Source organism: Ictidomys tridecemlineatus, chromosome 10 (genome assembly GCF_052094955.1).
Source record: "Ictidomys tridecemlineatus isolate mIctTri1 chromosome 10, mIctTri1.hap1, whole genome shotgun sequence".
Lineage (NCBI taxonomy): Eukaryota > Metazoa > Chordata > Mammalia > Rodentia > Sciuridae > Ictidomys > Ictidomys tridecemlineatus.
This window is the reverse complement of record NC_135486.1, coordinates 3199173-3211744: the sequence shown is the minus strand read 5'-3', so window position 1 is coordinate 3211744 and position 12572 is coordinate 3199173. Positions and strand designations below refer to the sequence as shown.

The window sequence follows — 12572 nt, the reverse complement described above, 5'->3', positions numbered from 1 at the left end:
GGGTACCACAGCACAGCCTACGGAGAACTCAGTGTTAATCTACACAAGGTAAACTACCCACCTTACAACCTCAGGCAGCTTAAACGATGACAAATTCAAAACTTCTCCACTTAAAAACTTTTTCTTTTTTTTTTGGTACCAGGGATTGAACTCAGGGGCACTCAGCCACTGAGCCACACCCTCAGCCCTATTATTTCTGTATTTTATTTAGAGACAGGGTCTCACTGAATTGCTTAGCACCTTGCTAAATTGCTGAGGCTGGCTTTGAACTTACCATCTCTTGCCTCTGCCTCCCGAGCCACTGGGATTACAGGCGTGTGCCACCGTGCCTGACTTGTTTTGTTTTTTTTTTTGCCACTTAAAAATTTGTATGGAACACTATGAATACCACCAATAAATACACTTAATAAATATCTACAGAATTCCTACTATGTCCCAGACACTTTCCTAGGGATCACTGGAGGTTCATATTCTAGTGGGAAAGCCACAGAAGAATAAATATAAGAAAAATTAATAAATTCCCAGCTATAAATAGCAGAAAGCAATGTAAGTGAGCAAATAATGAGAATCGTGGCCCTTTCACTTTCTGCTATTGTACAGTAGAGGACATGCCCATGGGCTGTGCTCACACTCACCTTTGTGCACTCTGACTTCCAAGGCCAAGAACACTTGAGTCTACACCTGAGGGGGGAGGAAAACCAGGAGAGAGTGCTACTGTACACAAAACCAAGGAGACATGAGAAGGGGCAAAAGGCAGTGTGTGCGAAAGAGGCCGGCAGACACAGGGAAGAGGTGAGCCAAGCTGAGGGTCCCAGTCTATCCTGGAGGAATGTGGAGCTCAGAGGAACAGCCCAATTAAGGCTGCCCACAACAGAGGTGGAAGGGCAGATTCGAAGGGCACACAATGAGCTTTGGGGAGGTCATTTGGGGGGTCCTGCAGTAATCTGAACTTAAAATGATGGACAGTTGTCGCAGTCCAATGGAAAGGAAGGGTGGGCTGAGAAGTAGAGGCATGTTTGGTGGGGAGGCAGGGTGAAGGAAAGGATCCTAGGATGAACCAACACAGTCTGGGGCTCAGGTGAGCGGGGGGGGGGGGGGGGGGGGGAGGAGGGGAGTCAGACAGACAGCAGGACAGGAGAAGGGTACCCAGCAGGGGACCAGAGGACAGCCGGGGATGGGGGAGATGTGCAGCTGAGTTTGAACACAGAGCTCTAGCTGCTCCTGGACACAGATTTGTGCCCGTGGAGTGATGTCAGCTGGCTGAGAACCTGTATCCAGGATACATGAAGGAGTCACCATTTATTCAACAAACTGGACGTCTGTCTCTGCCAGATGTGCCTCTAAGACAAACCTGGATGGGATCAGCGAGCCCGGCCAGAGACTGGACAGGACCGGCTCAAGGAAAGCCAATGCTGGGGCACAGGCGGGGAGCACTTGGCAAGGCAAGGGAACAGGATCCTGGGTCAATGAGGCCAAGGAAAACACTCCAGAAACCGTGGCCTGGAGCAGGTGAGTTGGCACCACCAGGCTGCCTCTGGCAGAGTGAGAAGCAGTGAGGGGGGCAGGAGTCAGGCCACACGTGTGCTGACAGCCTGGTCCCAGCCCTTGGTGCCATGGGAGGTGGTGGGACTGTCAAGCAGCAGGGCCTCGTTAGTGGGAGGAGGGGTGCCCTTGGAGGAGAGGGGGACCCAGCTGCAGCCTGTGTCCCTCCCCTGGCTTCCTGGCCATCTGGGGGTGGGGGCCTCACTCCTCCTTGTGTCCCACCATGAGTCACGGTGCTGCCATGGACCCAGAACAGCAGAGCCAAGCACCCCGGACTGCAATCTCGGAAACCCTGAGCCCAAACAAACCCCTTCCCCCATTAAGCTGATCATGTGGGGCAGTTTGCCCCAGTGACTGACAGAAGGCTGTTACTAACACAAGAGGTAAACAGGAGGTGCTCCAACAGACAGCAGAGATCACCAGAAACCAACAATGGACAGCTCCACGAACGGCCTGGCTTCCATCACCCATTTCTGGTATGGTGGTTAATTCTATGTCCAACGTGGCCAGGTCACAGGGCACAGACAGCTGGCTACACATCCTTCTCGATGTTTCTGCAGAGGTGAGGGTTGGTTTGTTTGTTTTTCAGTTGTTGATAGACCTTTATTTACTTATATGCGGTGCTGAGAATCGAACCCAGTGCCTCACATGTGCCAGGAAAGTGTGCTACCACTGAGCCCCAGCCCCAGCCCCAGAGGTGAGTTTTGAATGAGATTTACATTGAAATTGGTGAACTTCAAGTAAAGCGGATTACTCTCCATACTGTGGGTGGGAGGCCTCACACAGTCACTTAATCTAACAGTGTGACCTCCTCAAGGACTTCTGCTGCAGGACTGGCTTTGGCCTCTACTGCAGCCCGTCCCTGGGTCTTCAGGTGGCCAGCCTACCCCTCAGATTTCAGACTTACCAAGTCATATGAGCCAATTCCTCAAAAGCTCTCCCTCATCTTATGGGGATTACTGTCTTGTGCATGTAAACAAGCACTGACGCTGCCCTACACCCCCAGACCACCTTGAACATTGTGAATCAGAGATTCCAGTTTCCCAGCTCCAGCCCTACAATACTGACTGGAAATCTCTATCCTGTGTGTCGTCCTTAATGTTGGAAGAAAAAAAAAATCACACTATCAATTATGATAAAACTATCTTTTAAATGATTCCAATTACATACAACAACCCCCCAGATTCCCATGTGGAATATCAGACTCCTAGTATTGCAAGTCCAAAGCTGTTCTGCTGGTTGCAGCAGGACACTGACACTTCAAGCTGTGGATTTCACACTGCCCCAGAATTTTACCAGGCACAAGGCACAGGATAGAGAATGCAGATGGAGGGCTGGGGATGTGGCTCAAGTGGTAGTGCGCTCGCCTGGCATGCGCGGGGCACTGGGTTCGATCCTCAGCACCACATAAAAATTAAATAAAGATGCTGTGTCCACCAAAAACTAAAAAATAAATATTTAAAAATTCTCTTTCTCTCTCTCTCTCTCTCTCTCTCTCAAAAAAAAAAAAAAAGAGAGAGAGAATGCAGATGGAGCTTCTAACCAGTCAGTTAAACCTAGGACTGGGTACAATGTATCACTATTGCTAAAAAACTCTCAAACTACAAGCCTGACAATAGATCAGAATATTGATCTATTGTCACAATGTAACAATTTTGGAAGTGCTTCTGAGTTTGGCTGAAAAAAAAAGAATACATTACTGAAGGAGAATTTATTAATGAAATCATCTTTGATAAAGATCTAACAGGGCCAAGGGAAATTTTTAAGTGAATAAAAAACCACAGCAGTCACATAGATCTAAAAAGACAATTAAAAAAAAAAAAAAAAAAAAGGTTTAGAGGCAAAAACATAAAAGTCCCAGGAGGAAATTATAGTCCCTCAATTTAGGCATGTGGTCTCACAACCAGTTGACTTCCGCTGCTTATATACTCAAAATTCCAAGGACTTTTTTCTAGATTCAGGGGCATTGTTCATGTCAAGCATTTGGCAAAGTAATTTCTCATCAGCCTTAAGGATCCAGAGCCATACGATGCTTGAGCACACAGGGAGATGCTTCCCATTTTACACAAGAACCAACTTCCCAAGGAGGTGTGGGAGGTGAAGAATAAACTAATCTATAAAGAATCCTATACCAGAGTAAGGCATTTTATTCTCACTTTTTAAAATGACATCAAGGGTCTTAGCAAGATTAAAATATTTCCAAGACTGAAACATAGGTGATGTCCTACATAGAGAATTCAAATTCATAGGTAACAGACACAACTTAATAAAAACTCTTGGGCTCCAGTTCGAAGGCTCTAACCACCCAGATGTATCTGGTGGCTGAACTAAACTAGCCTCAGTGAGGATGGAAAGATCAGAAACACAGGGTGTGGTGCGGCTGGCCTATAATCCCAGTAGCTCAGGAGGTTGAGGCAGGAGGATTGCCAGTTCAAGGTCAGCCTCAGCAACTAAGCAAGACCCTGTCTCAAAATTTAAAAAAAAAAAAAATTTAAAAAGGGCTGGGGATATGGCTCAGTGGTTCAGTGCCCCTGGGTTCAATCTCTGAAACAAAAACAAAGAAACCATTTTAAGCTACATAAGTGCTCTCCGTTTTTTAAAAGTACTACAAATTTTCATAGTAGATGGATCATTTCCTTAAAAGTGATGTACTTTAATATTCTTGACTTAGAGTCATTATTTACTTGAGTACAGGTATCCTATCTGAGGCCACCACTAGAACATAGGCTCCCCAGTATTCTGTGCCCAGTAGCTATTTATTTAGTTGAATAAGTAAATAAAGAGGTTGTGAAAATAAATTTACATTTTATGGGGCTGGGATTATGGCTCAGTGTAGAGTGATCACCTAGCACAGCACTCGCCTAGCACTCGCCCAGCATGGGCGAGAAGAGACTGGGTTTGATCCTCAACACCACATAAAAAAATAAAGGCATTGTGTTGTGTCCATCTACACCTAAAAAGTAAATTTTTTTTTAAATTTACATTTTATGAACTTCTACATGTAGCTGTCTTTATTTGTCTTTAGTTCCTCTTTTCTGACAGCATTTGAGCTTAGTGAATATCCAGGAGTTGAAGTAAAATACTAGTAAAAAAAAAAAAAAATATATATATATATATATATATATATATATATATATATATATATATACATATAGAAAAAAAATATATATATACATACATATACACACACACATACATATATATCTCACAAATATATATGCACATATAAAATGTGATATATGTATGTGTACTTATATATGGATTGTATATATGTGTATAGAGAGAGAGAGAGAGAGAGAGAGAAAGAGGAAGAGAGAGACTGTGTGTGAGAGTGTGTATGTGTATGTTTTTACACTCTTTGACAGGTTTTTCTTTTGGGCAGTGCTGGAGAGTCAGCCCAGTATCTCTTGATAGGCAAGGGCCCTACCATTGAGGGGCACTACCTCAGCCCCTTCAAGTCTTTATTTTACTATCACAATCAGTAAATAAGTGAAAGGCTAAGGAAATGGTTACAAGATTTGGAGCCTTTCAACTGCAGAGGTACAGTCTAAGCCTAAATTTGGTCAAGAAGCATCAAAAAAACAAAAATATAAAACAAGTACAACAACAACAAAATAAACATTACTCTTAATATATATTAATTTCAAAATCATGGCAGTTAGTCTATGAATGTCAACTTATTCTTAAATCTCTGAAGAAATATAAATTGGTAATTAAAGAGTGAAAATAAATTATGCCTGTAATCCCAGTGACTCAGGTGGCTAGGCCGGAAGATGGCAGTTTCAACACCAGCCTGGGCAACTTCATGAGACCCTGTCTCAAAATTTAAAAGACTGGAGATGTGGCTCAGTGGCAGAGCATTCCTGGGTCCAATCCCTGGTACAAAAAGAAAAAAGACTCTGCATGAAATCACACTTGGAAAAAACTCTTCCAACAAACATTTGCTGAGGACTTACTATGTGCCAAACCAATTCTAACCGCGTTGCAAACAACTGACAATCTGTCAGGCCATGTCTATGCCTCACAGACATTTTACACTTATTACCATTTATTATACCCACTATGATAAGGATATTGTCTATAAATTAAAAAAAAAAACATATCAACTTCTGATGGAGAAAAAAAGGAGAAAAATCAAATAGTTAGAAGTCAATAGTTAAACATCATAATAAAACAGTAAACTAAAAGGGCTAGCAAATAGTACGCTCCTGGGATAGGTGGACCTGCAGTGATACCCCGTGACCTCCATGTGAAAAGGAGCTAGCCCTGGGCAGTTGGGGAAAGCCAAGGAGCACTAAGATGGCAAAACGGCTTGAGTACAGTGAACCAAGGGGCAAGTGGCACAAGCTGAAGTCACAAAGTGGCAGAAACTAGATCTCACAGATCTCTGAGGGCCATGTAGGAACATCTGAATTTCATCCACTGGCAATGGGGAGCCATTCGAAATTATAAATAAGCAAGCAATGATCTGATTTGCATTTTAATAAAATTCATTTTTGTAACTGCATAAAGTGGATTGAGGAGGAACTGGGGAGGCCAGCCAGGTTATCCTGGTGAAACAGGTAAGAAACAGAGACTTTGCTTGGAGTGCCAGGAGTTGGGGGTGGGAGTAACTCCAGATGCCCTTTGGAGATGGGAGAACTGACTGGATGTGGGGAAAGGAAAGGTGGAAAGAATCAAGGTGGAGCCTGGGTTTCTGGGCTTGAGCAACTGGATGGAGGGCAGAGCTATTTACTGAAATGGGTGGTGCAAAAACAGACGGATTCTTCACCTACTGTGTGCTCATTCCTACCTGGTGATTACTCAAATGCCAAATCCGGTGAGTCCATATCACATCCACTCTCCTCCTCCGGCCAGTGCCCTACCCTCAATGCTGCTTTCTCTCCTGGTGTCTGACACCAGCACCTTCAGTGCTCCTCTTCCTCAGAGCCTCTTTCCCAGGTTCTCCTGAGCCCTGGACTACCCTTGGGCCTCCCTATCTCCTTCAGTGCTTTCTCCCTGGACCACCTTGTCCAATCAACCCAAGTTTTAACTGTTGGTCACCCAAATCTTGCAAATCTGTAGTTCCAACCTGAGCTTTCTCCTCACTTCCGGAACCATCTACCCTACTGTCTCCCACATCCACACTTGGACAATTCACCAGCATTTCAGACTGAACTACCAATGTACCCCCAGGGCTGCCTTCTCCCAACATTCCTATTTTCCTACCTCATATCCTTCATTGGTGAAAAGTACCCTTTCCTGAAACAGATCCAGCCTCCAAGCCCAAAACCTATGGTTCATGTTATCCACCTCCCAATTCAAGTCCACACCAAATCAATTTCCTATCAAATTCACTTCCTCACTAGCTCATCCGTGTGTCCTCTCCTCATATCCCCTGCCTTTCATCTGGGTCTCCATCCTCCTCCCCTGGTTTCTCTGCCTCACACCATCTAATGGTCCTTCATGGATTTAGGAGTGGCAGGTGAGGTTCCTGGTGAGCTGGGCCTCTGGCTGGGTCTCCCACCTCAGCCTCCCAGCACACTGAACTACCCACAGGTTAACTCACTATTCCAGGTGCAGTTTCCTCAGAAGCCTACGCAGTTTAAAGAACTCTTCCTCCAGTCTGAACTTGAGTCTGAAGTGATGGCCCTCCTTCAAGTTCCCACTGCACACCTGTTTCAAAAGACGTCTTACAGTACCTATACAGTATTTCTCCCACAGAACCGTGCGTTACTACAACCGGACGGTCCTTCCTTGAATAGTTAGGTCCTTAACAATGAAAAGCTGCTTAATAAAATGTTTGCTGAGGAACTCTACAGATCAAACTTAAGAAACATCTTCTGGCCAACCTCAGGGATGCATGCCTGTCCCCCCAGCTACTGGACAGGCTGAGGCAAAAGGATCACTTGAGCCCAGGGTTCAAGGCCAGCCAGGGCAACCTAGTGAGAATCTAGCTCCGAAGGGGAAAAAAGAATATTAGCCTTCCAGTAAGAGAGGAACTGTTTTGTGCAACATCCACAACCAAAATAAATAAAATAAAATAAATGATTTGGCAAGAAGAAACATTCAACATTTTCTAAAATTAACCAGCAACAGTAGCTGCTTTCCACATACTGGCATTCATTTCTCATAACTTAAGAGGTATGTCCAGTGTATAGATGGCTATTATTTTGGTGATCTTTTCAACACTCTGTTTTCCAGTTGTGCCTTAAAAAAAAAAAAAAAACTCTTAATTGGCTTTATGTCTTACTCTAGAATTGGGCAACACTTCATTCCAGGTGTTCTCCAGTTCTGCTATTTTCGTTACCCTGCATTTAACAGATTGCGGTAAGTGCTTCCATGTTGTCTGACTTCTCATGCAAAATGATTCTGTCTGAAACACACAGATTTCTGATAGGCCTCAGTCTTAAGCTACTTTCTACTAGTCTACTCGATTAACCACCACCATCACATACATCTCTCACACGCCAAACTTTAATCTTTCCTTTTCCATCAGAAGAGATAACACAGAAGACTCATGTCTTCTATATACAACAGGCATCTTCACCTGTCAATCCCTGCTGGGTAGAGGCTTTCACCTTTCACTTTACAGCCCCTGGAGACAGTGGTTAAAAGGAACATTTGGCAATCCAGAAGAATTCCATCTATTTTCCCAGGTTCCAAAGGTTCCACTAAGGACTCTTTCATGAGACACACCACTGATAAGCTCTGATATTCAGATTTTGTGATACAACTGATACTTTGCAAAACAAAAGAAACGAAAAGATCTGTGGTTTCTTAGCAGTTGGCCGTCTTCGTAAACATTACTTCACCAAATTATGAGACAGCAACAAGTACTTTGCTTTGAACAACGACACAGGAAAAGTCCTGTGGCAGACACTACTTAAGATATCCATAAAACAACTCATCCAGTTCACTTAAATTGAGACTGAGGCTAACCCTAAACCTGAGTCAGGATATTTAGTGAGACAAAAAAGTTTTTTGTTTTGTTTTGTTTTGGTACTGGGGATTGAACTTAGGGGAACTCGCCCACTGAGCCACATCCCTAGCCCTGTTTTGTATTTTATTTAGAGACAGGGTTTCACTGAATTGCTTAGCACCTCGCCATTAAAAAGAGCTTTAAAAAAAGTACGCATTTTTAAATGCTCAAATTATGGTGACTATTTCTGGAATTATTGTGGATTTGACCAAATTGTTTTAAGCCAGGTCACCTCACTGGTATTTAGGGCCCTTTGCATTCAAGTCCAGAAGTAATGTAAATTTCTTCTTCTGCTTTGCAGATGAGACAATGCGCACGGAGGGCTCTTCCACCACTGAGGCTTAAGAGTGGATCTGAGTGCCCTGGAAATAGACCTTACAGGGTAAAACAAAACACTGGCTCAAAACAAGGAAGCGAACCAACAAAAGGCCCCACAGATGGAAAACCTGCCACCTTCCGCCACCTCCCAAAGGTGGAGCCGGCCAGGAGCCGGGTTCCCGAGCGCGCTCCCGGGAGGGCCTGGTATGGAGAGTCCGGACTTAGGTGGAGGCCCTGTGGCGCGGGCTCCAGGACCCTCGGCCCCGGAGGCTGCAAGGTGGGCAGCGACCCTCCTGCGCCCCCAGGCCCTGCGGAGAGGGGCTCCGCGCCGCCCCGCAGCCCTCCGGCTGCGCCGCCTCCCGCCTCGGCTCCCGGAGCGCGCGCAGGGCCGGCGACCCCCGTGACCCCCGTGACCCGCGCGTGCCCGCCCGCACCCCGGTCCCCGGCACCACTCACACAGCACGAGCGCCGCGGCCAGCACCGGCCACGGCCAGAGCCTGTGGCCTGCGGCTGCCTTCCCTGCCCCGGCTCCGGCGGGCGCTGCCATGGTCCTGCCGCTGCAGCCGTCGCCGCGCGCTGGACCCACTCCCACTGCGGCTGGCTCGCAGCCGCCGCACGGTGACTCCACGCCGCCGCTCCCGCCGCGGCCCGGGCGGCTGCCAGCCTCCCCGCGCAGGCCCCGCCCCGCCGCCCGCTCACTGGCCCGCCGGCGCCCCTCGCGGCTCGCGATTGGGCAACCCGCCCGCCCGTCATCCCCTCCCGCCGGGAGGCCCCGCCCCCGTCCCACCCAGGCGCCTGGGCCCCGAGCCAGGCCCGGGTCCAGCGCCGCCGCCGAGCGTTCCCCTGCCTGCGTGGCCGGCCCAGCGCCCCATTGTCCCCGGCGCCGTGGAGCTTCGCCCGGGCCGACCGCGCCGTTTCAGCCCTGCTCGGCTTTTCCCGGCCTCGCTCGGGAGAAGGAAGGAGTTCATCTAGCTAAAAAAAGGGAAAGGGAGAAAGGATGAGCTGAGAGCGCGGTGGGGAGAGACTCCAGGTCCAGGCCTGGACCGGGCGCTCCTGATCCGCCCTCCCCAGCCCTGTCCCCAGTCTCTCCTTTGCCTGGACTGGATGATTTATGTGCTGCACTTGAGAGATCTGCCAGCTTGGAAAGAAGTCCCCATCTTGTCCCACCTCCCCGGAGCCTGTCCTCGGCCCTTTGGTGGCCGGGCAGGGTGGGAACTGGGACTCTCCCACCCCCCGGGCCACGCGGGCCGTGCCTTGTGTTTGCTGTACTTGTGCACGTCTACACCAAGTGACACCGAGCCTGTCCCCCACTCGCTGGGGTGTGCAGGGCCTATTTAAAAAGGGGGGAGGGCGCAGGGGGCCGTAGCTATCCCCGTCTCCCAGGAAGTGAGAGCGTGCGCCTCTCTAGGTGCCACAGGCCTCCTTTGTTCCCCTGGTCTTCCCCGTCTCTCTCCTTCCTGCTAGTGACTGGGCCAGGAGATGCTCGCAGGGAGGGCCCCAAGGTGAGAAGAGAGGGGCTGGAGGGGCCTGGTGGAGTGATCTGGGCCGGAAGGCGGGTAATTAACAGCTTCCTGTAGGAGGGGACAATCCCGGGGACAGGTCACCTTAGCCGCTGGTCGGAGCCCAGGCAGGTTATCTTGATAAGGTGGGAGGAAGGGCTCTGAAGGAATTAACATTTCAGTCCTCCCCATTCTCTGATCCCCACCCTTGCCTATCTGCCTGGCTTCAGAGGGGGCTCTGTCTGAACCGCCCTTGAAGGTGGAGAATGGACCCTCTGGGAGGCCTGGGGGGGGGGGCTGGGAAAGAGCAGGGGAGGAGTGGCCGAAGACCCCAAATGCCACCTCTCACTTGGGAGTTTTGTCTAGAGTCAGTCTCTGCTGGTTTTCCTACTCCAGCAAACTCCTAATTACTTATCATTAATGAGAGAAATCTAAGACCTCAACCCAACCCTTCTGTCCTGTTTCTCTCAGCCAGGTCCTTCTGAAGTGTGTCTGGAGTGAACCAGAAAGAATACAAACGCATGAATTCAACAGAGGATGTTCTGACCAGTGTGCAGTCTACCAGTGCCCTCGGTTTCCTTAAAATGCTCAAAGAGAAGGAGAAATAAAGGGGGAAAGCCAGGCCAAAGGCCCTCCAAGGACCCACACGTCCTCCAGGACCCAGTGCTGTGGTGGACTCTAACATACCCAGACCTCCCTCTGCTTGGGAAGCTGGCCCAAGAGGATCTGGGGAAGACTCACAGCAGTGTCACATTTGAGGTGACATTTAATGAGAGTATTAGACATGGAAAATGACAACCCCCAAAAGTAGGGGGCCCTGGGATAAGGAAGTGAGAAGGAAAGCCCAACGTTGAGAGCACTGATCCTTTCCCAGTGACAGAACAAACCCTGAGGAAGAGGTGTCCATCAGCCCTAGAAAGGCAGTCTCCGGGAAGAGGCTGAAGCATTAACCCTTCTAAAAATAAATCCTTTCCAGATAACCTTCACTGACCCCAGGCCCTCCTTCAGGTCCAATACAATAAATTCCAGAAACTGACTACTGACCCTAGACTCCCTCCCATTTCAAACAAACCCTCAATTCCTAAGCACTAAAACTGACTCCTTCACTGACTGATAGAGCAAACTCCAAATTCCTGGGTGCCCAGAGAAAATTGACATGGTCACCAGACCACCTCTCAGAATAACCTGTATAGGCCCAGGCCCCTTCTTTGTTTGGGGGCTCATTTTCCACCAGGAAAGTGGGTCCCACCACAGCTCATTTCATTCCTGCATCCCCTGCTTCTGTGTGAAATTTCCTTTCTGAATGAAGCGCTGAGCAGATTTGTGAAGTTTGCGTTCATCCTGGTCTTTTTGTGCTAATAGATAGAGGTTCACCAGGGAAACAGGGAAAGCAAACTCAGAGAACAGGGCGAGAGACAGGAGGTTGTTCACTACTGTTACAGGACCATGTGTCACCAGACTTCTTTTCCCTCAGCTCAGCCGGTAGAGACCTGACTCAGGAAGAACACACTCTGTAGTCACCTACAGACATTACAGACATTCTGCCCACCCAGAGATGGACACTTCCCACTGTAAATGGGCAGTGGACATTCTGAGTTTTGTTAGTCAGCTTCCTGCATCTTTGTGGGGGACAAATGGAACACACTAGTATTAGCCTGTGGAGTAAAAGACAAACTCCTTTCAATCACAAGAGAGAAGAACAAAGGGGGAAAAAACCTACAAGGATAATAACTGTTCTAGATTCCCGTGGGGAAGGAGAGCATGGAGCCCTCCTTGCTTGTGATCACTGGTTACTTTGCCTAAAGAATTGCAAACTGTGGCTTCCTCGATTTCCCCCCCAGTTAGATTTTGGTGAATAAACTGTCCTGGCATCTAGAACTCATTAACATTTTAAAGGATATTTTTATCCTTCTTGCCTTGAGCCCTAAGAATTGAAGCCAGGGCAGTTTCAAATAAAACAAAGAAGGGTGGAGACTGAAAGTTAGAACTCCAGGCCTGCAATTTTCTGATGTCAAACCTTTGGAAGAAAGTTAACAATTCACTGTCCAGCACAAAATATAACAAATGCTTGTTGAATGAATTAACAGTGAACAAACTGACAATGAGTGAATGAATGAATTGTGAAATGATCAAACGAGTCTACTTCTTGGATAGTCACCTACTTGTTGTTTCCTATCTGGTTAGTGATTTGCTAGATTGAGAATTCAGTTACAGTTTGTCAAGTTCCAAAATTTGTATTGATAAGGATTTTG

General features: G+C 47.6%; 1 protein-coding gene and 1 long non-coding RNA gene across 2 annotated transcripts in view; one reads left to right on the top strand and one right to left on the bottom strand.

The window, feature by feature from the left end:
- The window catches only part of Mpzl1 (myelin protein zero like 1), a 44481-nt gene extending 34979 nt beyond the window's left edge, over positions 1 to 9502 (bottom strand). Inside the window, exon 1 of the mRNA XM_078022252.1 lies at positions 9278 to 9502. Within this exon, the coding sequence (XP_077878378.1) occupies positions 9278 to 9368 (91 nt within the window). The 5' untranslated portion in view covers positions 9369 to 9502. The remainder of the gene's footprint in view (positions 1 to 9277) is intronic.
- A 132-nt stretch (positions 9503 to 9634) lies between these two features.
- LOC120887470 (uncharacterized) lies at positions 9635 to 11648 on the top strand. Its single transcript, XR_013426323.1, has 2 exons — positions 9635 to 10323; positions 10792 to 11648. It is a non-coding gene; the product is annotated as an uncharacterized LOC120887470 (long non-coding RNA).
- Positions 11649 to 12572: the final 924 nt, after the last annotated feature.